The sequence below is a fragment of the Cydia fagiglandana genome, chromosome 13 (genome assembly GCF_963556715.1).
Source record: "Cydia fagiglandana chromosome 13, ilCydFagi1.1, whole genome shotgun sequence".
In the NCBI taxonomy this organism is placed as follows: domain Eukaryota; kingdom Metazoa; phylum Arthropoda; class Insecta; order Lepidoptera; family Tortricidae; genus Cydia; species Cydia fagiglandana.
Window position 1 is genome coordinate 2,713,431 of NC_085944.1, and position 25,309 is coordinate 2,738,739.

The following is a 25,309-nucleotide window of genomic DNA, read 5'->3' on the forward strand; positions in this document are numbered from 1 at the left end:
GAACTATGTGATAAAACAACGAAACCTAATTGTGTTTGGGGTTTTTAGAATTGTTTAGCTCGATGAGCATTAGTTGCCTGTGGAAAGAAAAGTACAGTCAGCGATAAAAGCTTGTACCAAAAATTAAAGTTTTGCCAAAAACTTATTTACACTTGACTGTACAAAGCGTACAATAATATATTATCGGCACTGTTAGAATTTGGTATATATGCCACTGAATACCTATTTCAGAATATTTTCCCTGAAAACAAATTTTTCACTGATGCCTTCACTTTTCATAAAGGTAGTTACTTATACTCAATTTAAATAAATATGTTTATCTACACTCTCACCAAAAAGCATTATGTAAAAAGAAAAAAAAACACTCTAGACTAGACTATAGAGCATTTTATGTATAGCCACATCTTTCACTAGATTGACTAATTATTTAATTATTAGATAAACCATCAACAAATAGTAAAGTAAACTAACTCACTAAAAGTTGTTACCTATTAGTTAGTAACAATTACAAAATCATTTGTTTATCATTAACTAACATCGTCGATCCGCGGAAATCAGTCAGTTATCGTAGAGTTCTTGTGGATAACCAATGAACACAGTGCAGTGGTTACAGTGACAGTTACGCGATATGGGTTACAATGATGTCGATAATGCAAAATTTGGGACGTTATATAGAATACATACACTGCGGTAAGAGATCTACGCTTTTATCTTGGCCTTGTTGCCTGATTTTAATTTTAAATCAATAATAAAATATTTTTCACCACACCACCCCGAAGAAAATATTAACTGTAATATATCAAACAAAAACTAACCAAATCAAATCCAAATGTATGTTATTAAATATTTATCATCCAAAATCATCATTTAAAAGTCAATTCTACCAGCAAACATAAGAAAACAACTCAAAATATGCATTTGATTACTTTACCTCACAATGTGAATAAAATGCAACTTTGCTATCAGTTTTTGAAGTGCAAAGTAAGCCTTTCCGAGTTGGTTTTGAGCTGGGCTCTCGTTTAGAGTGCGTGGCAAAGCAACAATGTCGTTTAAAAATCTGTTGTATCGTGATGGTTTTAAGGTTCAAATCTAAAATTAAAATAATTTCAGAAAATTCATACTACCCCATCACGGAAGTAGTATTATACCATGTTGCATACTTAATAAATTACTTGTTCCAGATTGCTGCGGCCGGTATCGGTGGCCGGCGCGATGGAGCACGCGCTGCAGCATCGCGAGCGCGTCGGCGTGCAGGACTTCGTGCTGCTCGAAGACTATCAGTCTGAGGCCGCCTTTATTGACAATCTGAGGAAGAGGTTCAACGAGAACATTATTTATGTGAGTATTATTGCAAAGTAACAGACGAAGCGACGAAGAAACGGGAGTTCGAAGGGGTAGACTCGGCGGACTTTCAGTCTGAGGCCGCGTTTATTGACAATCATTTCTTAGGCTATTGACGGCATAATAATTATCATATCTCTATTATGAAATTAAGAGGTTTCGAGTGAAATTAAGGGTGTAATCTCATAAGTGGATTAGCCGAATGGCGCGACCGCCGAAGCCTTTAAACCTCCACCACATTAGTGAGCTCCAAATCTGTGCCCTTTTGTAAAAGGTATAAAGTATTACGTATCAGCGATGCACTTAAAACCTTTATATAATGATAACAGGGAAACACGCTCTGCAATAGGGCCCAGCCCAAAAACGTGCAGACTAGGCAGACAGACAAAAGAGCTCAGACTAGACAGTCCAGGCAAATGACCTAAAGGTCTGTCTAAAATTACTTTTTAATGCATTGTTCTGCATAATTTGCGTTAACTATATTGGGAAGGTTTTATTTTAAGATGTCATAATATCCCCGACTTACAGTATATATAGGTATGCAAGTTTTCAGCTTGATTGGAAGTCAGGTAGTGGGTCAATTTGCAATTTGACCCGTTCAAACATAGTCCAAGTTAAACCAAGAAAAGTCTGCAGCGATTTTGATAGCGCACTCAGTTCAAGAGTTATTTATTTTAACGTCAAACTTCAATTAAATTATGTCACTTGCTCTGTATGTGCCATATCAAAATCGCTGCAGACTTTTCTTAGTCTAAGTCCACATACATTACAAGTTAGTTAAGCTTTTGTAAAATTAACATTAATTTATATCATAGCCCTAGTATTACATAGATGAGCTATACGCGTGCCTCCGTGAGGGACAAAACATACGCAAAGCGACAATATTAAAAACACATTTTAACATTCCTAACAACATACCAAAAACAATCTACGTAATTCGGTCGGGTTATTTGTTGCCCACCATAAACCATACTAAATTTTTGGTGGGGAACAAACAGTGATACTGTGACAAGGACAAGCAATAATACCGCTTTCTCTGCTACTCCTACTGAAATTTCCATAATTGCATCTCGTTCGGTCGTTTGGCCCCTCCCCCCGTGTCATCTCTATGTTATTGTACCGGCCTCTATGTTTTATATCCATTGTCCCACAGACGTACATCGGCAATGTGCTTATCTCCGTGAACCCCTACAAGAACCTGCCCATCTACACCGAGGAAAAGATCCAGCAGTATTACAAGAAGGCCTTTTTTGAGGCACCTCCACATGTGTAAGTTTCATAAAGTATAGTAATTTCTAACATTGGATAGGAACAATACCTAAATATATATTTTAATAATGGTTGCCACAAAAACATTGTGTTGCATATTATTTAAAATATTAAGAACGGTTCACTCACGTATTTTAAGTCGAAAAACGCTCGACATGTTTCCCACCGTACCGAGTATTGTCATCAAGAGCTTTCTTGCTTACAGTACCGTAAAATGGGGTGAGTTGGGTGAAATTTGACTTTCAAACCTCGATAAAATTTTATTTTTACATGTGAAAACTGAAAGGTGTATATAATAAGTGGTTCGGACGTTTGTATTTTAGTTTGACGGTGAAGAGGAAAACCCACCTCACCCCGTAGTGCCTCGTATTTGGGGTGAGAGGGTTCTTCATACAAAGGTGATTTTGGAAGATTGTTGGATCGATTTTTTTTAATATGCGTATTACTATAGCTCCATTTTAAATTGGAATACATTATTTTTGTAGCAGTAGCCTTAAAATTTCTTCTCACCCCCCTCTCAAACCTTCTCTCCCCATTCATACCCACCTCTCCCCGCGAAACCTACTCACCCCGTTTTACGGTACTAAATATGTATTATGTATGTATATGTATGTATGTATGTATTATGTACTTATTCTGTGCCTACTTACTATTATTACCAAGAGGGCTCAAGTGCACATAATTTACTACACTTAAACATGTTGTTTATATAGTTTATCGAAATCGACATTAGCAACACACTTAAGATGTATCACTCAGCACTTGAATCATGATTATCATGAAAGTACGATAGTATGTACATATATATAAACAAAGAATTTAATGTTGTCCAACAAATGAACTATACATTTTCCACGGTTATAAATTTACATATAATTACGGAACCGTCCCGTTGCCGGCCTGCGAGATAGACTACCTACCCGCCTTTTTCTAACTGTATTAAATAAAGAAGGGACGGGTAGTCTATCTCGCGGGCGAGGTACTCTCGCGCCATTCCTGTGCTAGCCCGGCTGGATTGTCATACTTACGTCAACTAACACCAGAGTTACCGCATAGGGTACGGAAGCGTATAGCGCGATCTACTTAAGCTATCAATTTTAAACCACCGATTTGTCCTAGACTCCTAGAATCTATGGTAGAACTTGATCTGGGGAGACGTAATATCTGCCAATCAGCGATCAGGCTTAAACTGGTCTTCCAATGGCATAATTGGCTAAGCGTTGAAAATCGACAACGTTAGAGATTATGCCAATTTCACAATGAATCTGCTACAGTAAGTATTATTTCAATTGTTTACTCCAGATGAGTCGAACCATTAAGGCTCCCGTACACAGTGGTCAAGGATGGTCCATGCCAAGCCATGCTTTGCAATGCGCAATAGTAGGCCTATATCACGTAGGTGTTCACACAATGGCGCATCAAAAAAAAAAAAACAAAATTGCAGGCTCTGATTGATATAAATCTATAATAAACTGATAAGTCTCTTCATTGCTCCACAATAATGACATTTTGGGCTATTAACATTTAATCAAGCGGTCAAAAATTCAAGAAACTAAACAAACAATGGCGACTGTGTGAACACCACAGGCCACGGTACGCCACGATTCCTTTGAAGTGTTCCAAAAAACCGACAACTCCCAGATTGCTCACCACGGCTGACAACTGACGGCAGTCGTCCGCCATTGCATACCATAGCCCCCTGTACACAATGGTCAGGGCGTGGCATGGCCCATCCTTCACCACTGTGTACTGGGGCCTTTAGAGGAACCAATTGTACTCTTAACTAGTTTATTTTTCTTATGTCCGGCACAACCCTCACAACCCCAAGAAGTTGCCGATGATAAGATCCATCTAAAGAAGCCAGATGCCACAAACGTAGCGCAAATATCGGTTCCTCATTGGCTCGTAGCCCATAGACCGGTATGAACCAATTGTACTCTTAACTAGTTTATTTTTCTTATGTCCGGCACAACCCTCACAACCCCAAGAAGTTGCCGATGATAAGATCCATCTAAAGAAGCCAGATGCCACAAACGTAGCGCAAATATCGGTTCCTCATTGGCTCGTAGCCCATAGACCGGTATCGGTACCTATAACCCAGAGAAAAAATTACCATCGCGTAGGCGTTGCTTGCTTAGAGAAATTTTGAATATCAGACACACAGCCGTCCCCAAAACGACGTGCGAGACCTACCCTACAAGGTGGGGCGCGAACTGGGGGCCGATTTTAGAATTTCGACTGCTCGATTTCGTGTATTTCGTTCGATAATATATCCACTACTAGGCATATAAATTCTACTAATAGAATTGAAAACGAGTGGTCAATACTACTCGATTCCAAATTTCTATTTTCGTTTTCCTCTGATATTTGAGTGACGAAATTCAAATATCGCTTCCCAGATCCTGGCTCAGCAGCACCCGTAAGAGCCCCCTCACACCCCCTCGGGTCGTGTCGAATGACTACACGAGGCAGAGGCATTTTTGCATTCGCTGGTTTAGCAGAACGTTCAACCCAGCTGCGTTTTCAAGAAGCAATGAGAACACGCCGCCTATTGTTGCAATTTCACAGTGATTCTGCGCAGATCGACCGTGGATTAGAACTGTTTCTAATAGACAACACCGGTCATATATAGCTTGGTATGGTATAGCTGTCCGGTCTTAGAAGATGTTAGTGGAAACATTGTCGTGACGAATTGACGCACAATGCATTCATGTACCTGCTTATCATTCACCAACCCAGTTGAACTATTAAAATAATGGTTAGTTAACATTTTGGGGAAAATACTTAGTTATTGGTAGAGTCCGACCAAGAAAAGACTGCAGCGATTTTGATAGCACTTGTAGTGCAAGTGTTATTTTAAAGTGGCAAATAAATAGAGCGAGTGAAAACTACAATCAAAGTACTTAACAACTGGTACTTACCTTACCTATCGACAACAATCAGATGATTTTGGTTTAATATGGCTAAAACTATTATCCGCCTTAATCCGTCTTCCTCTGCAATGCCTTATAAAAAATAATTGAGGTTTTGCATTGTTTATATCCGTCACTCTGTTCTCCGACGTCCATAACATTTCCTTACATTATTTGACTGCGTCGAGGGTCGAGTGTATTATCAACAACGATAAGACAATACGTTATTGGATCCGGGACTCGATTCGATAGCCTCGATAAATGGAAGCTTCTAGCTCTATTCATTGTTACTATGAAAACTAACGGTTACTACATTAATGTTCTCTTTCTTGTCTAGGTCTTGGTGCCTAACTATATTTCTAGATGGGGCACCATTTTAAAACGGCAACTACACATAATTAATTGTTTAATGGTTCCTCTACACTGTAGAGTCTACAGTCTCTACACAATGGGCCATAATACTGACCCACTAAGATGAACCAGCGTGTAGAGAGGGGCTGGCCTCTCCACTAGGTATCCGATGGCTTATGGTGCCGCAGGATGGCGATGGGATGGCCACGGTGTCGGTTTTTCGTCAGCACATCAAAGATAGTGGGCCAGCGATGAAGCGTACGCATCTACATGTGGCCCATTCCATAGTGCGTATTCTCAACCATCGCATGGCTATCTCGCTCGTCCATCGTATAGAGGAGCCATTAAATTTCTTTGATCACTCGATATTTTTCAAAAGTTCTTAAAATAGGTGAATATGTTGTTATTGATCTACTTACAATGTTTAATTAAGTTAAATAACAGTTGCATTCGGCAGTGGTTCCCAGCCTAGTCCCACTTGAGCTGATACATCATTTAAACAGGATACTTTTATTGCAGGTTCGCGATAGCTGACAACGCCTACAGGTCACTAGTTTACGAACACAGGGAACAATGCATACTGATCTCAGGCAAGATACTTTAAATATTACATTTATATGGAATAACTAGTTTAACTACCATAGGCAAAGGCAAAGGCCCAGCAGTGGGACACAAAAGTAAGCTAATAAAAAAAAACAACCATAGGCACCTACTTACAAAATTATACATTTTTATTATTCCCACAATCATCCCACCAATTTTTTCTCTAGGCGAATCTGGCTCTGGAAAAACGGAAGCCTCCAAAAAAGTTCTGGAATACATCGCAGCACGTACCAAGCACCTTCGGACCGTGGAGACAGTCAAGGACAAGCTGCTGCAGACCAATCCTCTGCTGGAGGCCTTCGGCAACGCCAAAACCAACAGGAATGACAACTCCAGTCGTTTCGGAAAGTACATGGACGTCCAGTTTAATTATGAAGGTGAGAAATTAGGCAGCTGTACCTATGCTATTCGACCTTTGATCCTTTACCAATACTGTTTTGTGATAGTTTTGGCTGGAGAGAGAGTTTCTGAGTTGTGGTGCAGAACAAATGAGACAAGTTGTGGTGTTGTGCTGTGGTGAATTTGCAGGCTTGCATGCAAGCTGGATACATGATATTGTAACATCCCCATACTGTATATCAATGCAAATAAATAATTCTGATTCTGAACATGAACCATATTAATTCCCGAAAACCTCACTCTAGTCCAGTGGTGGACAGAATTTCTTCATAAGGGGTCACCAAAACTTGAAGGAATTTCAGAGGAGGGCCAGATTTACCTCAAAAGGAGCATTCCACGGGCTGTCCCGTACAAACGCATTTTATTTCCTGTGTTGCGACTTTTTTCTCGGCATTTAAAGCAGGCGATTATTTCTCTGTGCATATTTTTGACCATTTGTCATAGAAAAGGAAACTCTTATACCTTTAAATCTTCAGAAACTTCGCGTTTGTACGGGACAACGGTAGACAATTTCATGGAATGCTCCAAAAAAGTATTTTTATAATATCGCTGGCCATATACACATTTTTTTCTAATGACTGGCGGCGGGCAGATAGAATCTTGCGGGCTGTAATTTTCCCACCACTGCTCTAGACGATAACGTCAGCCATGCATCCATGGAGCCAATGGATCTAGTAATCGGTATAAAAATCGCAGACTAATTTGATCTGTTGTCGGTTTTAAGGCGCTCCGGTCGGAGGCCACATCCTCAACTACTTGCTGGAGAAGTCCCGCGTGGTCAGCCAGATGGCAGGCGAGAGGAACTTCCACATCTTCTACCAGCTGCTGTCCGGCGCGGACCAGGAGATGATGAACTCCCTCCGTCTGCAGGGAAGACCAGAGGCTTACAAGTTCTGCAACACTACAGATTCGGTAAGATGACCATTCATAGAAAATGCTTGCCCAATCATCTAGACTCCTAGTCAAGTACTTGCTGGAGAAGCCCCCCGTGGTCAGCCAGATGGCAGGCGAGAGGAACTGCCACATCTTCTACCAGCTGCTGTCCGGCGCGGACCAGGAGATGATGAACTCCCTCCGTCTGCAGGGAAGACCAGAGCACAAAACAGATAGGTACAGAAATCAATCTACATACAAAGCGCGCTCGAGCAACGCACACATAGACACTGCTCACGGACACGATATCTCGGACCGGTTGGGACCACTGCGAGCGCGAGTGCCATTAGCTTGAGACACGCGTCTGTGAACTTTTTTGTGCAATAATGGAGAAACAAAAAGAAAAGTTATTATTACTGGTACAGTGGACGGTTGTTTAAATTCAACATTACACGGTGAATTGTCGTTTTTTAAGCTAGCAGTGGTTTCAGAGAGAATGCGAATGCGAATTTATTACATTGTACATGAGAATGTGAATTTATTACATTTTAAAATATAATAATCGTGCATTTCGCCAGTCATCGCAAAATATTTTCTGTGACAAATTTTGCAATAAATATAACAATAACATTGAAATTAAAATACCTATTTGAGTTATTAATGTTATTATTTTATATTTACATTCTTCTCGTTTCATTCTCAAAAATAAATCAAACAACTAGATACGAGATACGATACGATAGATACGAGTGTCACTAACCACGATAGTTTTTTGTGCATAACCCTAGAGCGACCGCCGAGCGTAGGTATGAAAAGTAAAGTACATACATGTGATTGACTTCTGTACTTATCTGTTTTGTGACCAGAGGCTTACAAGTTCTGCAACACTACGGATTCGGTAAGATGACCATTCATAGAAAATGCTTGCCCAATCATCTAGACTAGAGATAAGACACTTTTGTCAATTTATGTGTTTTGCTGCATACGAGCCTGTTATATGAAATAAAGATGACTCACGCTAGACCGGGCCGTACCCTTGCCGAGGCGTCCGACGTTTCATTTTCTATGACGGCTGATCGGTGATCATGTGGTGCTTTCCATCGAAAACGACGCTCCGGAAGCTCCGGCCCGGCCCCGACCCGGTCTAGCGTGAGTCAACCTTTAAGTACATAACCTAGCTTTTTAGAGAAAACTTATTAGAAATTTATTTTGTGCCATAAATCAACACATCAATTAGTTTCCATCTTTCACTTTGGTAGAAGAATGCTTTCTGTCTTCTTATACAATGCCACGAAAAGGTTTCTTTCAACAACTTTTAACATTAAAGTATCGATTTCTTAAAAGCGTATGCCATTATTTTATGATTTTCCACAGCAAATCCAACATACCAGTCCCGACGAATTGGGAACGTGCTTTAAAATCTTCAAATCAGTCTCATTCGATTACAGTTCCGAAATTATTTTCTGGCAACTCGTAACATATTCTTTCCATTCCAGCTCTGGAGATATTTTCTGGCAACTGGTATAACATATTCCTTCCATTCCAGCACACACAAGCATCCAAGATAAACGACGCCGACCAGTTCCGCACCATCCGCGACGCGATGAAGGTCATCGAGATCGGCGAGGTTGAGCAGGCCGAGATCTTCCAGATAGTTGCCAGTGTGCTCCATCTCGGCAACGTCAAGTTTGTGCAGAACGAAAAGGGTAATGCGGAGATCTTGACGCATGACGCTAACAGCGGAAACGTGGCTGAGGTAAGGATGGGTATCTATACCAAAACACACAAGCATCCAAGATAAACGACGCCGAGCAGTTCCGCACCATCCGCGACGCCATGAAGATCATCGAGATCGGCGAGGCTGAGCAGGCTGAGATCTTCCAGATAGTTGCCAGTGTGCTCCATCTCGGCAACGTCAAGTTTGTGCAGAACAAAAAGCGTAATGCGGAGATTTTGACGCATGACGCTAACAGTGGAAATGTGGCTGAGGTAAGAAATGGGTATCTATACCAAAACACACAAGCATCCAAGATAAACGACGCCGACCAGTTCCGCACCATCCGCGACGCGATGAAGGTCATCGAGATCGGCGAGGCTGAGCAGGCCGAGATCTTCCAGATAGTTGCCAGTGTGCTCCATCTCGGCAACGTCAAGTTTGTGCAGAACAAAAAGGGTAATGCGGAGATCTTGACGCATGACGCTAACAGCGGAAACGTGCCTGAGGTAAGGATGGGTATCTATACCAAAACACACAAGCATCCAAGATAAACGACGCCGAGCAGTTCCGCACCATCCGCGACGCCATGAAGATCATCGAGATCGGCGAGGCTGAGCAGGCTGAGATCTTCCAGATAGTTGCCAGTGTGCTCCATCTCGGCAACGTCAAGTTTGTGCAGAACAAAAAGCGTAATGCGGAGATTTTGACGCATGACGCTAACAGTGGAAATGTGGCTGAGGTAAGAAATGGGTATCTATACCAAAACACACAAGCATCCAAGATAAACGACGCCGACCAGTTCCGCACCATCCGCGACGCGATGAAGGTCATCGAGATCGGCGAGGCTGAGCAGGCCGAGATCTTCCAGATAGTTGCCAGTGTGCTCCATCTCGGCAACGTCAAGTTTGTGCAGAACAAAAAGGGTAATGCGGAGATCTTGACGCATGACGCTAACAGCGGAAATGTGGCTGAGGTAAGGATGGGTACCTATACCAACGCCGGTATCAGGGCATATTCATTTAAAAGTGTAACTCGAAATTCCATCACCTTTTGGGTTATTTCTACTCAGAATCATGAGGACTATCGGTTGAAAAAGAAAAAAATGTGTCCCAAAAATTTTTCAGTTTTGTAACGTATTTTCACGTACATTTCGTAAGGACCGTTACAAAACTGACACCCAAAATTTATATGTGTAAAACTGGGGACACCTATTTCTTTGTCTCATTCAATAGTACTCGTGATTATGAGTCTTAATGACCCGGAAACTAGTACCATTTTTAGAAAAAAAAGTAACATTTTTTTTTAAAACCCCCATCAACGCGAATAGGGTATCTACAATCGAGTTGCCGAAACCCCGCGTGTAGGCCTGTGAGGTGCTTTGTAAAGCGCTAGCTCGGCGGAACACTCCAGGGGTTTAGTGCCAGTCGGACATACTTACGCCCTGGGCTTCTCTCGGGTCAGTGGGATCCATAAGGGATTCCCCCTGGGTCATCAAAAAAAAATCCAGATTTGTGTGCCTGCATCTAAATATCATCAAATCATAATAAAATTAATAAATTTATGAAAAGTTTGACGGAGTTGAGGCTGACAGCACTTAAAGATTTGGAGGGAATCTATAACGCGTGCCAATTTACATGTTAATCGGTTAATTTGCTTTGGTAAATAGTCATTATTATGTTATTTACATAAAGTGATTCAGTGGCATAAACACATTGAGTAAGTACAATTTCAGCCGCATAATTTCCTTTTAAGGTTTTCCTGCATTATAACTATTGTATGTACAAACAAATGCCGAAGGACCATTCCGTCAATAAATATGTATGACGTGCGTAGTCAGACGTGTTTGTTAAAAGTAATCTGGACCTAATGTATTGCAATACCTTGTAACACATAGGTCTTACGCATTCTAAGGTCTGTTGCAGAATAAACGTTGTAAGTACTATATGATGAATAATATTATTTGTATATCTTAAGAAAACATGAGTGCAGGTATTAAGTGATGAACTGATGAAGAAGGATTACATTTTTCAAGTTGTCTAATAGGTAGGTATGTTCTCACTGCTCGTGAAAAATATTGTGTACTACACGAGATCAAAGTTATTTACATCTCGTGCGCTTTTTGAGTCCCTTACTACGCTCAAGATTCTAAATTATTTTATAGAATCTTTCGCTTGCACGGGACTCAAAATAAGCACTCATAGAAATATCAAACTGAGTCAACAAAAATATTTCAAAACTAAAAACAAAAAGAGAATGTAATTTTTCGATAATTGTTAAAGAATTTATCCTTTCGACACAAGACAAATATACTTACCGAATTCACACAGAAGTTAATATGACGCGACATTTTTTTCTGCGAATAGGTATTTGTAGAATTTAGCAGAGATGCACCGGATATCCGGTTACTATTCGGTATCCCTCCTATCCGGCCATTATTTTACTATCCGGCCGGATACCGGATAGTAAAATTGCTTGATTTCGGAGTAAACAAATTGGATTTAAGAAACAGACACGGTCATAATCGTACTTGTTTATTATTTTAAAACAATTTAATCATTCCACTGACTTGCACGCGCACTCATTTCGAACCTAGAAATGAGTCCGCGCGAACGTTTACTAGGAAACGTAGTGAAATGTAGGTATAGTTCCGCTGGCCGAGTATTCGGCGGCCGGATACCGGATATTCGGCCAATGGTCAGGCCAAATATCCGGTATCCGGTATCCGGCCAAACAACTATCCGTTGCACCTCTAGAATTTAGTTCAACCAATCCTTTCTAACAGTTTTAAGTACGGGACTTTTTCGCAACTCAGGCCGCGTAGCCAAGACGCCGATCGCTTACGCTCCGTAGCGATCGAAACGCAACTGTCACTGTCGTACTTATATGGAAGAGTGATAGAGAGACATAATGCTTTTCGTTATCGAAGCGATAGCGATTGTAACCTTGGCTAGGCCGGCAGTTTAGAATCAAATGAACTATTGGCAATAGATCGTGTATTCTCGTACCTAATCGTAATCACGGCTCGGCGATGTTTATCATTTCGCTGCGGTAGTCAAGATGACCGCTCCTCACGCATCTGTGAGTGGGTACAGACGAGTGGAAAAGGGAATTATGACTAAAAAAAAAATCGTATCCCTATATCACTTTAGTGCGCGTCGAATAGAGATCTACGAATACTAAAACTATAAGAAAATTAAAATTAAAATAAATTTAAATTGTTGCTAACCTAATTATAATCCAGGCAACTAACATAATACACACATATTACTTAAATTTTCATGCGAAATGTCATGTTATTTCAGTATATCGTTTTAAAATGACACCATACCGATGATGATGATGAGATTGTATGACGACAGCTAAGTTCTTGTGACTCTTAATATATTTATCGACTCTAAATTCCTCACACAATCTTTTCGATAAGGAAATCCGGGGAAATGAATAATTTAGCCAAATTATATAATAATGCTTCGTTTACACGAAAATAATTTAGATACCTATACCTATTTGCCTTGTTCTTGATATCAAAATAATTTCAAAACTATTTATTACCGATTGATATTGCGACTCCTTTTCTATTCGACTGTAGTCTGTAGGCATCTCAAGTGTCTAAATTATACTGAACTCATTGAGTCCTCACGTCACGCCAGTACCACGATCTACACGACTGAATGTTGTGGACCAGTTAATTTATTTGATTCATTATTTTCTAACTCGTTAGGAGTGCCATGAGCCACGACATCAGCTGATGGCAGCATGTACTTTAGTTGATCACAAACGCGTAATCAATTGAGTTCTGATCAATCTGCGTTGCTAGACTCATTAAGTAACCATATTCGAGTCCGTACTTCAAAACTTTTAACGAACCGAAATGGGTTATACTATTACTAAAACTCCGCTGTCCGTCCGTCCTTCCGTCCGTCCGTCCGTCTGTCTATCTGTATGTCACCAGGCCGTAGCTCGAGAACCGTGATAGCTAGACAGTTGAAATTTTCACAGATGATATGTTGCTGCTATAACAACAAATAATAAAAACAAAATGAAATATATATTTAAGTGGGGCTCCCATACAACAAACGTGATTTTTTTTTCCGTTTTTTGCGTAATGGTACGGAACCCTTCGTGCGCGAGTCCGAGTCGCACTTGGCCGGTTTTTTTCTATACCACGTAGGTGGCTAATAAAAGCTGTCTGATGGCAAGTGATATGCCGATTTAACCTTGAGAATGATAAAGTGTAAGGGCTATAGTTATACCTACTCATTGTGCATTAAGTATAATAAGTATAATCAATTCCATAAAAGTCAACACGAATTTCTAAGAATAGTATAAAGAAACAATGGACGTGACTGTGTCCACAAATACGAGTAGTACATAAAGGAACAACACGTTTTAATCGACTGTCTTCTCCCCAGCTCCTCAAAGTGGACTCCACGAAACTGCGTTCAGTCCTCACCAGTCGCACGATCGACGCGCGCGGTGATGTCGTCAACACACCCTTAGATGTCGAGCAAGCTCAGTTCGCCAGAGACGCCCTCGCCAAAGCCATCTATGACAAGCACTTCAGCTGGCTTGTGAAGAGACTGAATGCCTCGCTGGCCCCCGCTCAGTTTGGAGATAGGGACTCCGTTATCGGCATTCTGGATATCTACGGATTCGAGATCTTCCCTAAGAACTGGTGAGTACCTTTTGGTTTGTGTGTGTAATGTCAGCTATGGTCTAGTCGCCTGACGCCTGCGATGGGCAGGGCACGTGATACGAATGGACGAGGCCAGAGTACCCAAGCGCCTTCTAGAAGGCCGACCGGAGGGCCGCAGAGGTAAAGGCAGGCCCAAGCTCAGATGGTTGGATGGCGTATACCAGGACATCAGGATCTTGGGAGTGAAAAGTTGGAGAAGGAAGGCCACAAACAGATCGGACTGGAGAGACTTGCTTGACCAGGCTAAGGCCCACCCGCGGCTGTAATGCCTCAGATGATGATGGTCTAGTCCAGCAAGCTCATTTTGCCCTTGTCAAAGCCGTCTATGATAAACACTTTAGCTGGCTTGTGGAAGAGACTGAATGCTTCGCTGGCCGTGGCTCAGTTTGGGGACAGGGATTCCGTTATCGGCATTCTAGATATCTATGGCTTCGAGAATAACATTACTAATCTATGTTCGAGATCTTCCCTAAGAACTGGTGAGTGTGTCTAATGTCAGCATGGTGTGGAGGTAGTAAATTTTATTTACTCATCATTCCCACCGTTCCCTTCGCTTTTCAACATGTGACCCGTCGAGACATAGGTACTCAGACTCAGTGAAATGCAATAGAATTCCAAAAAATTCCACCACACGACCACACGTATGATTAATGTTCCCATAAATGATGAGAATGCGTCATCCCACCGATAAACGTGTTTATCGTGTGATATCACGATAAGTAATAGAATAGTTATGAACTGATAAACACCCACAGCTTTAGCTGGTTACATGATACCTACATATCTCTGTTGACCTAACATGAACATCCTTGTTTACCTAATATGAAATGAAAAGTGATGTTTGCGTTTGCATCATATCGATTCTAAAAGTCAATGACATCTTTCCTTTCGTAGAGTCAACTTTATTACATTTTGACCGATACTAAATCAAATATACCACGTTATATTATATCCTCCTGATACCGGACTATCACTTTCGATCACTGAAAGTAACGGACTGAAGGTCTAGAATAATTATTGCCAATTTGAATACGATGTCTCAATTGTCAATGTCATAATTGGGTTCTTTATAAACAGCAAGAGGTGTTAGAAAAATAAACATATCATGCAGCTTTCTTTTGACAAGTTACTATCTCTATGAACATATGTCTTCTAAGAACTTCACACGTCCTGTTTTCCTTCCAGCTTCGAGCAGTTCTGCATCAACTACTGCAATGAAAAGCTGCAGCAGCTGTTCATCCAGCTGACCCTCAAGCAGGAGCAAGAAGAGTACCTCCGCGAGGGCATCGAGTGGGAGCCAGTGGTCTACTTCAACAACATTGTCATCTGCGACCTTATTGAGGCTCGGCATCAAGGTATACTGCATATACGAACAGATGAGACGTATTGAGTGCCTTGAGGCGTCTAACTTTTACGAAATAAAAGTATAACTAAGTAAATTAACTGATTAGTGTTAACAGTTTATCGGGTCCTCTCATACTAGCGCGCCCTCTGTCGAATGCCGATAATTGCTGTAGAAATACTAGATATTCGCGATGTTACCTACCAAACACAAAGCAACATTGATTTTCACTTCTGACTATCAGTAAAAAGCTGTCGCGTACCTGCTGCGAAATTTTAAGTTTGTTTCCTTTTTATATGTTATATAGTGCTAAATATATATATCTATTTATATATATTAAAAAAATTAAATGGATTAGAAATAAATTTATATGTATTAAAAAAATTAAATGAATTTGGTCATTAATAAATATATCAATCATTCTAATCTTCAAATAAATAGCCTATTGCTACCATTAAGACAAATCATGACGCACGTGACAGGCCGATTGTCTTATTCACCAGGTATTATCTCAATCCTGGACGATGAGTGCTTAAGGCCAGGAGATGCTACGGACGCTAGCTTACTCGAGAAACTGAACCAGCGTCTGGACAAACACAAACACTACAAGAGTCATCGCAATGTCGACACCAAGACGCAGAAACTGATGGGACGAGATGTAAGTTCACAGCCCAATTTCCTGTTGTTCACCAGGCATATCTCGATCTTGGACAAGTGGCGGCGGCCTGGAGGTGCTACGGACGGCAACTTCCTCTAGAAACTGAACCAGCGTCCGGACATTATAAGCACTACAAGGATCATCGCAATGTCGATGTCGGCGGCCGGTCGTAAGATCAGGCAGATCGTAATGTTCCTGTGTATTGTTTTGAGGATAGTCACATTAAACCAATATAATATATAGGTAAGATAGGTTCGTTAGGTTGCTTCAAATGCTCGAAGGGCAAACTGCCCAGAAATAGGAGCCCCGCGTAGCGGAGCTCCGTCGACTCAGGGAACGAGTCAAAGATTTTCACGTTTCACGATATGCCTAGGAATTTCACGATATGCCTGATCTTACGATCGGCCGCCGATATCGACACCAAGACGCAGAAGCTGATGGGACGAGATGTAAGTTTCTCTCTTTTGAATGCCAAGAACTTTAAGCGTTGAGGATGACTCACGCTAGAACGGTCCGGAGCCGGGGCGTCCGACACTTTTTTTTTCTATGACAGGTGACGGTGATCACGTGACGCTTTTTATAGAAAACTGGCCGCGTAGCCAAAATGCCAATCGCTTACGCTCCGTAGCGATCGAAACGCAACTGTCACTGTCGCACTAATATGGAAGAGTGATAGAGAGACACAAAGCGTTTCGTTGTCGAAGCGATAGCGATTGTAACCATGGCTAGGCCGGCTGAAGTGTCGGACGCCCCGGCCCGGGCCCGGACCGTTCTAGCGTGAGTAATCCTTTGTGCTACAGCACGATCGCTTATAAAATAATGAAGCGCGTGTAGCGTACGCTATACCTACATTAAATTTGATAGCTTCTACCAATTGGTATGATACCTAGGTATGATAAATCGCATTTAAGAGGTGTAGTGATGGTGGTTTAAAACGTGTTTAAAACCAACCAAAATTTCTAGGGATGTTTCTTCTGTTTTAGGATTTTGGACCAGTATTATAAAACTCATTCATGTATATATTGACAGGAATTCTGCATCGTCCATTACGCGGGTGAAGTGACGTACAGCGTGAAGACCTTCCTCGAAAAGAACAACGATCTTCTGTTCCGCGACATTCAGGCCCTCATGGCTACTAGCGGGAACACCATCGTCGAACAATGCTTCAAGGTGATATTATACTTCTATTTTAATCCGATTCCTGTGGTTTAATCCAGAAAGGAGGCGATAAACTGCTTCCGCACCATCTTCATGATAAAAAAAGTCTTATTAAATAAATATTATAGGACATTTTTTTTACACAAATTGACTAAGCCCCACGGTAAGCTCAAGAAGGCTTGTGTTGTATTCTCTGTATATTTAAAAAAAATAACTTTGTGCATCCTTAACAATTAATTATCCAACCACTCACGTAACAGCATTACCCACAGTACGATGTGCGTTTGGCGAACAAAATGCAGCCTTTTAGGTACACCGTCGAGCAAGTCCAAAAAAGATATATAAAACATGGTATAAATAATATTTAACTTGGTAAGGCCTTTCTTCTAGCTAATTCGTATATTTGTACCAACAGGACGCCAACCTGGCCAGCAAGAAGAGGCCCGAAACCGCCATCACGCAGTTCAAGAACTCCCTCAACGACCTCATTAAGATCCTCAGCAGCAAGGAGCCGTCTTACATCCGCTGCATTAAGCCTAATGACTTCAAGATGCCTAGTAAGAAATTCTTCTTCTTCCTATGAGTATCCATCATCCAGTCTCGTCCAGAGTAGAGCTCGAATAATATTGTACCTCTTGCTTCTGTCCTGGGTATAGTTTGGGCTGGTTAGGGTCATCTCCTCCTATCACTGTCCCCAAGACACTCCCTTCTCTCTAGATAGAAAGGAGTGAGCCAATGCATTGTGCCATGAAAAATGGTAGTTACGAGTACCTACTAAGTTTAACCCACTTAGGCCTCCTTGCACCAACCTACTAATTCGGGGTTAAGCGGTTAACCTAGTGTCAAATTTTAACTGGTAACCTGGTAACCATGGTATCTCCAGGTTTAACTGGTTAACTCCGAGTTAGTGGAATGGTGCAAGTGGGCCTTAGAGGAATGTTCAAATGAAAAATCTCACGCGATTTTTAAAGGAAAACTTACAACTTGTTATTGTTCACAGTGCAAATGGACGACAAGCTGATCTCTCACCAAGTGAAGTACCTCGGTCTGATGGAGAACCTGCGCGTGCGCCGCGCCGGCTTCGCCTACAGGCGCACTTATGAGGCCTTCCTCGAGAGGTAATCAAATTATACCGACTTTACCGGCACAAATCAAAAGTGGTCCCTTGATTCAAAGAAGATCTTTGAAAAAATCTTTTCAAAGAGCTTCTTCTTTCCCTCTTATTTTCTTTCTTTCTTTTTGATCTTTTGATCTTTCTTTGAGAAGATTTTTGAAGATTCTTGATGTATTTTTAGTTATCATTAAATGTAAACTTGCTATTATGACCGTCAACGTAATTTTCAAGAATCCCTTGACAACTGATTTTAGGTTTAGGGCACCATATCTAGGGGGGGAGGTTGTCTAATCTTAGAAATCGATGAAATCTGATAGAGACCGTAGAAATGTTTAGGGCCAGAAAAGTTTATCTTATCTGGACATATTTGTAACTGATCTCTTTGTTTAGGTACAAGTGCCTGTGCGCGGAGACGTGGCCGGTGTGGCGTGGGCCCGCAAGCGACGGTGTGCGCAAGCTCGTTGAAGTCATGAACTACGAGCGCGAGGAGTACAGGATGGGCAAGTGAGTACAAGACTTCCTCAGTGTTAGGATCTTCAGATCAATAACGAACGGTCGCGCCAATCTAAGAACTTTGTTACATAGGTCAGTCCACAGCGTTCCCGTTTAAAATAAATTAAAGTGTACCTACAGTAAAGTAAGATTAGCTATGTAGAGCCGATGCTTTTAAAAAGGATACACTCGGATACCGTCTTAAATGATGTACTTAGGTAATTATTAAAATCTCTCAAATCTCTTCACCAGCACAAAAATCTTCATCCGCTTCCCGAAGACTCTCTTCGAGACAGAAGACGCCTTTCAAATTAAGAAGAACGACATTGCGACCATCATCCAGAGCCGTTGGCGCGGCTACTGGCAGCGGAAGCAGTACCAGAAGATGAGGGCAGCGGCCATTATCATCCAGAAGTGGGTGCGGCGGTTCCTGGCACAGAGGTTGCTGGCTAGGAGAAAGAAGGCTGCTGAAGTTATCAGGGCTTTCATCAAAGGTACTTTATTGTCTAATTACAACCTTGATTCTTTAGCCATTTGATCAAAATTCTGGCATGGTTTTATCACCTCCACCACCTCCATATCAAGAAGTAGCTGAAGATGAGGGCAGCCGCCATTGTCATTCAAAAGTGAGTATAAGGTGGCCGACTGCTGGCTGAAAGAATGAAGACTGCTGGAAGTATTAAAATAAGAGCTTTCATCAAAGGTGTTCTTTTACAGACTGAGGTGTTTTTTACTTTTACTTGTATATACTGGTTATCCCCGTCCGATGTCCTCCTCCTGTCATCTTTCATTCTTTTCTAATCCCCCACCGCCTCCTTCTCCTTATCCTGGTCTCAAGATAGCCTGATACTGATGTGTGGAATCGAACCAACAAAAAAACACCGTTTCAATATGTTAGTCGATTGTGTAGCACACAATATGACCTCGTAAAATAACTTTTTACAACTTCCAGGCTTCATCACCCGCAACGGCCCTGAGACGCCGGAGAACCGCCGGTTCCTGGGGATCGCGAAGGTGCACTGGCTGAAGCGGCTTGCCACCAGACTGCCCACCAAGATCCTGGACCTCAGCTGGCCGGTCCCGCCCGCCACGTGCCAGGAGGCTTCCAAGTAAGGCCATTCATCTATCTCTAAGTGATCCCATAAGTGTACCGCGAACAAAATTTTGTGCGGTACACTAAAAATTACTCAAATCCGATCAGATCTCATCGGTGTTTATCATCCATGCACTCTTCCACCACGCTCTCTTTTTCAGTATTTAACCAACAGTTGTTCGAAGTTGTTGCTATCTTTTCTGGCAATACGACGAAAATGATCCAAGTCCTGGATAGCAGACAGTAAAGTCTTTTTTTTATTTAAGTCAGACAACATGGCCCATATTACAAATACCTTACAGACTAACATACATATGTATTTTATAAACTTAAAACTAAACACTATTTAGTCGACAAAACGGCGTGGCTCCGTTGCATCGGCTGCTCTTGTATCGGATTCGGCAGTTTGCCCCGGAACTCCGACACGACACCTTTCGACCAGCCTTTACACCCAGGGCATTACATCCAAGGAATACCACAGTGTTGGAGAAAGTTACTCCGGATTTAAAGAGTCCATGTCTCCATCCCAGCTAGAATAATTATAGCAATAGTCTAGGCTTAAAACATATCTGATTACGACCCTATTTCAGAGAGCTGCAAAGGCTGCACCGTGCACTTCTCTCCCGCAAGTACCGCCTGGCGCTGTCGCCGGAGGACAAGAAACAGTTCGAGCTCAAGGTTCTCGCCGAGAACATGTTCAAGGGTAAGCCCATATCCATGTACAGCAACATCCTTAATTGTCCATTGATAGACCTTATATCTTTGGAATAAGGTTTACGATCATTAACCCTTCGTATGTCTAAGCACTGGTCAGTGCGCACAAATTTAAATCCTTTGTTTAATACAATAGGTTTAAATTTGTTTGCACTGATCAATGTTTATACATATGAAGGGTTAAAAAAAACGCACACAATTGTTAGTGCTCTTTAACACGTTCACTGTCCGTGCCCCGTGTATGGGTCACGGGATCGAAGACTCATTACAGAGCCGTGTAGTGGTTGACAATTCATACTGGGACAGGCATAAGGTTGACATTACACATTCATGTAATTAGGTACTCGTAGTTATTTACATTCCGTTGATCATTTATGGTCATCATACTCGTAACCAGTTCCGTTGTACTTCAACTACTTTTATAAACATAAATTCCTTAGCAACGTAAACTAAGAAAACAATTAATCGAACGTGAACTACGTGTCATGAGAAACAGTATGAGGATTCCACAAGTATTGCTCTACCCCAATGTTATCTTACCCCATCAAACCATATCATCTCTAAGATCTGTCTATAAGATTTAAGGAGTTCCCTTAATCCACCGTGGATTTTGAATGTAACAGGCCAGAAGAACAGCTACCCAGCCAGCGTGCGTAATCGCTTCGTAGTGGACCGCCTCAGCAGCGACCTGCAAGTTCTACGCGGGACCTTCATGGCCTCTGCGGCGTGGCCTACTGGCGAGAAACTCATCGTACGTACTTATATACTTGTCTTGTTTCTAGTAGTAGTGGGTTTCTTTTGACACCCTTCTGCAGTGAGGGATCTCGTCCGCTTTGTCCTGCGGAGAACAGTGTCCATTCGCGCCCCACGAGGGGCGGTCCTTCATCGTCGTTTTGAGGACGACTGTGCGTCAGTTGTAGGCTACTACCGGCTTTATAACTACCGGCCGTTATCCAACCCCAGTTTTGTTTCTATTCTGGTAAGATCCATTTTGTACTGAGGCGCAAGGGCATTGCAAGCTGATGGGCTGGGGGGAGGGGGGCGTTGATGTGATTGATATGATCTATGGCCAAGGGGAGGGGGAGAAGCATTCATTTAGATAAACATTTTATTATTTGTAAATATTTCTCGTTCGGACTTCAGCGATGTCATTGTTACTTTTCAGTATTCCAGCGAAGCCATCAAATACGACCGCCGAGGCTACAAGCCCCGCGAGCGCGCACTTCTCGCCTCCGACAAGGCATTGTATGTCCTAGACGCCGCTGGACGAAAGACCTTCAAGCTTAAACACCGGCTGCCGCTTGACAAGCTGAGGGTCATCGTCACCAATGAGACGGATAGCTTGGTGTTGATCAAGATTCCGCAGGAGCTGAAGAAAGACAAGGTAAGCACTACTCACCTCTCACTCTGAATGGAGGTACTTCAAGCTCAAACACCGGCTGCCGCTTGACAAACTGAGGGTCATCGTCACCAATGAGACGGATAGCTTGGTGTTGATCAAGATTCCGCAGGAGCTGAAGAAAGACGAGGTAAGCACTACTCACCTCTCATTCTGAACGGAAGACATTCAAGCTGAAACACCGTCTGCCGCTTGACAAACTGAGGGTCATCGTCACCAATGAGACTGATAGCTAGGTGTCCTCCGCTGGATATAAACCTCCTCAAGAACCTCTGCAACGATCGGCCGTGCGAGAGTTCATGGATCCACCTTGTTATATTAGGCTTTTTTATTGCGTCTTCGATTCGCGGTCGCCACTAAAAAGCCTTTCTGCCCCAGTGGCCATCGGTTTTGCGAGCGGCCGCTTAATTTTATGTTATCTTATAAAAACGAATTTGTTTGACAGGGTGACCTGATCATCTCAGTGCCGGAGCTGATCGAGTCGCTGACCATCGTCACCGACTACACCAAGAAGCCCGAGCTCATCGAAATTGTTGACACTAGGACGTAAGTTACCATTCAATCACCTAACTGTCACAAAAGCTTCGCAGAATCCCTCTAATCTAACCAGTACCGTCTTTAACATAAGGGCACACGGGACCCGTGCCCAAGGCCCCCATCCTTAGGGGCCCCGAAGGATCTGTCATTACTGTCTGCAGAAACAATATATTTGATTACTCATAATAAATAGAAGATCATAGAAAAATGTTAGTTTAATTCGCTTTCTTTACTTTCCAAAAGGGCCCCAAATTCTTATGTGCCCAAGGGTCCCAGCATAGTTTAAGACGACTCTGCGTCTAAGCTATCTCTTCACCGACTTCGTGACAAAGTGTGGCATCATATTTTCGTATGTCATGTGGTGTGTGACGTCATATTTTCATAGGTATTTGTTTCTGGTGGCTCTTGTACACTATGACGCTTGTTAGCTAATCGGTGTAGTTCACCTTAGGCGGACACTACTTACGTTCATTTTTTTATCCGGTTCGAAGGATCATAATTATACAAACATTCGCGAATTCACTTGTATGTTAGTTTAGGTACCTACATTGAACAGTATGCATCAAGACGTGACTAAAAGCCACTCGAAAGCTGCATTTGCGGTACTTGCGAATGAGACTTTCGGTCCTTGGTCGTCAGACACCAAAAACCTAGTAAAAGAAATTTCAACCAAACTAATAGTCTGGGTTTCTGGCGACCTATGAGCAGGCGCATTTTTTGCGCAAAAACTCAGCCTTGCTGTGCAGAGGGGGAACGCGGCCTGTGTCCTGGGAACAATGCCTCAGGCTAATTTAGGTTTAGACTTATGATCATTTTTTAATCTCTGTTTTAATTAATACATTTATCCTTTACATATATATATTAACATAAGATATATTTTGCAGCATCGCGCACGACCTGGTGAACGGCAAGCAGGGCGGCACCATCGAGGTGATCAACGGGCCGCAGCCCGCCATCCAGCGCGCCAAGAGCGGCAACCTGCTCGTGGTGGGTTGACTCAGTAGACCTCCAGACAAACACGCAATACACACTACTTCTTTTGTCTTTTATACTCGAAATATCAATCACTTAACTTAACAAGCGGTATTGATAAGTGACATGGTACTTACGTACCTACTTACCAAAAGTATGGGAAACATTATACCAACATAGTACCAGAGTAGACTGGAAAAAAGCCTTTTGGCATTAAGTCTGATTTCTGTACGACAAGTTTTTCTTTTGTGCATTAAAGAAATTAAATATGTAGATAATTAAAAAATCGAAAACTAGTAGACTTGCAAGTTGTTAGTAAATTAGTAATCAAATACTATGTACTGTTAGCGGAATGTGACATCTAGTGGTGACTAACAATAATCATTTACCAATGTAGATACCCTCAGTTTCTTTTAGCACAAATCATTTTTTTCCTTAAATTGCTTAAATTGTCAAATTAGCAAAGAATTCCGCCCTTTAAAGATTTAATTAATTATACTAGTGATAGCACCTTTAAGGGCAGTTAAGTTTATCATGTTTTGTATATTTAACTTTAATTTTGTTCACAGGTGGCCTCTCCCTAAACGCACCGACCAGTATTGAGATTATTGAGAGCAACGACTATTATTTGCTCTTATTTATATTTATTTTCAACGATCCGTAATTTATTTATATCTAAACCGACTTTGAAATTTCTATATCTTGAAAGTGAACCTTAGTGTTGGAGAATAAAGTCGAAATTTGAACAAACGAGTTAGACCTTTGCAAAATCAGTCAACCGAAAGTGCCTTTTATGATATGGCAGGGCCATTTTTATTCAAGTACCTAATGTAATATAGTCTGTCAAGCCATTTCCGTCAGTAGAAAAAAAACTAAAATTTTCCCATTGAATATTTGTGATTGAAAATGTTTGACAGGATATAGATATTTTTCCTAGATAACCTAAGAAAACAATTCATGATTACTGATATCTGTGGCCTATTTTATAAAGCTACAAGTTACAATTTACAAGCGGAAGTCTCTTTCTAACCCTATGTGTTAGAACGAGACTTCCGCTTGTAAATTATTATTATTATTGAACCGTTTGTGTATAAAATACTTATTATTTATTGATGGTCAAGCAAATCTTGTCAGTAGAAAAAGGCGCGAAATTCAAATTTTCTATGAGACGCTATCGCTGCGCCTACATTTTTCAAAGACGCCTTTTTCTACTGACAAGATCTGCTTGACCAAGTATATAATCAAATTTTCTAATGGCGGGTTTACATTATGCAAGTGACTAGACTTTTGGTCAAATATAGTGACACAATAATGCAAGTAAAAATAAAAATTCAAAAGAAATAGAATTACCTAATGTTGAGAAATCTTTCCTTCCTCTTTTTAGAAGAGTTATCAGAAACGGTGTTCTAAAAAATAATTTACAGGAAACGGAAACACTGATCGACATCCATAGGATCATTCGACATAGTTGCTATGGCAACTCGGTCAGAACATCCTTATAAGTTTACCTACCGTGTATTTTCATCATACTCGTGGTTTTAGGCAAGTCACTTGCTGAGTGTAAACCTTCCTTTATTTTATACTTTTTCTAATGCATTGTTTTTCTGTTATAATATGTTATTATACGAATGAAGTTTTTTGTATGGAGGTAATTCCAAACATATATAAA

At 41.4% G+C, this 25,309-nt stretch overlaps 1 protein-coding gene across 1 annotated transcript in view; it reads left to right on the forward strand.

Moving 5' to 3' along the window:
* The window catches only part of LOC134670025 (unconventional myosin IC), an 81,732-nt gene extending 57,110 nt beyond the window's left edge, over nucleotides 1-24,622 (forward strand). The window contains exons 2-22 of the mRNA XM_063527694.1: nucleotides 1,182-1,338; nucleotides 2,495-2,610; nucleotides 6,393-6,463; nucleotides 6,644-6,853; nucleotides 7,600-7,787; nucleotides 9,295-9,504; nucleotides 13,878-14,140; nucleotides 15,347-15,516; nucleotides 16,007-16,161; nucleotides 17,191-17,331; nucleotides 17,735-17,876; nucleotides 18,320-18,437; nucleotides 18,824-18,937; nucleotides 19,178-19,419; nucleotides 19,878-20,034; nucleotides 20,609-20,721; nucleotides 21,356-21,483; nucleotides 21,898-22,116; nucleotides 22,577-22,677; nucleotides 23,553-23,655; nucleotides 24,210-24,622. Coding sequence (XP_063383764.1) covers nucleotides 1,182-1,338; nucleotides 2,495-2,610; nucleotides 6,393-6,463; nucleotides 6,644-6,853; nucleotides 7,600-7,787; nucleotides 9,295-9,504; nucleotides 13,878-14,140; nucleotides 15,347-15,516; nucleotides 16,007-16,161; nucleotides 17,191-17,331; nucleotides 17,735-17,876; nucleotides 18,320-18,437; nucleotides 18,824-18,937; nucleotides 19,178-19,419; nucleotides 19,878-20,034; nucleotides 20,609-20,721; nucleotides 21,356-21,483; nucleotides 21,898-22,116; nucleotides 22,577-22,677; nucleotides 23,553-23,655; nucleotides 24,210-24,224 — 3,133 coding nt within the window. The 3' untranslated portion in view covers nucleotides 24,225-24,622. The remainder of the gene's footprint in view (nucleotides 1-1,181; nucleotides 1,339-2,494; nucleotides 2,611-6,392; nucleotides 6,464-6,643; nucleotides 6,854-7,599; nucleotides 7,788-9,294; nucleotides 9,505-13,877; nucleotides 14,141-15,346; nucleotides 15,517-16,006; nucleotides 16,162-17,190; nucleotides 17,332-17,734; nucleotides 17,877-18,319; nucleotides 18,438-18,823; nucleotides 18,938-19,177; nucleotides 19,420-19,877; nucleotides 20,035-20,608; nucleotides 20,722-21,355; nucleotides 21,484-21,897; nucleotides 22,117-22,576; nucleotides 22,678-23,552; nucleotides 23,656-24,209) is intronic.
* The last annotated feature ends 687 nt before the right edge of the window (nucleotides 24,623-25,309 follow it).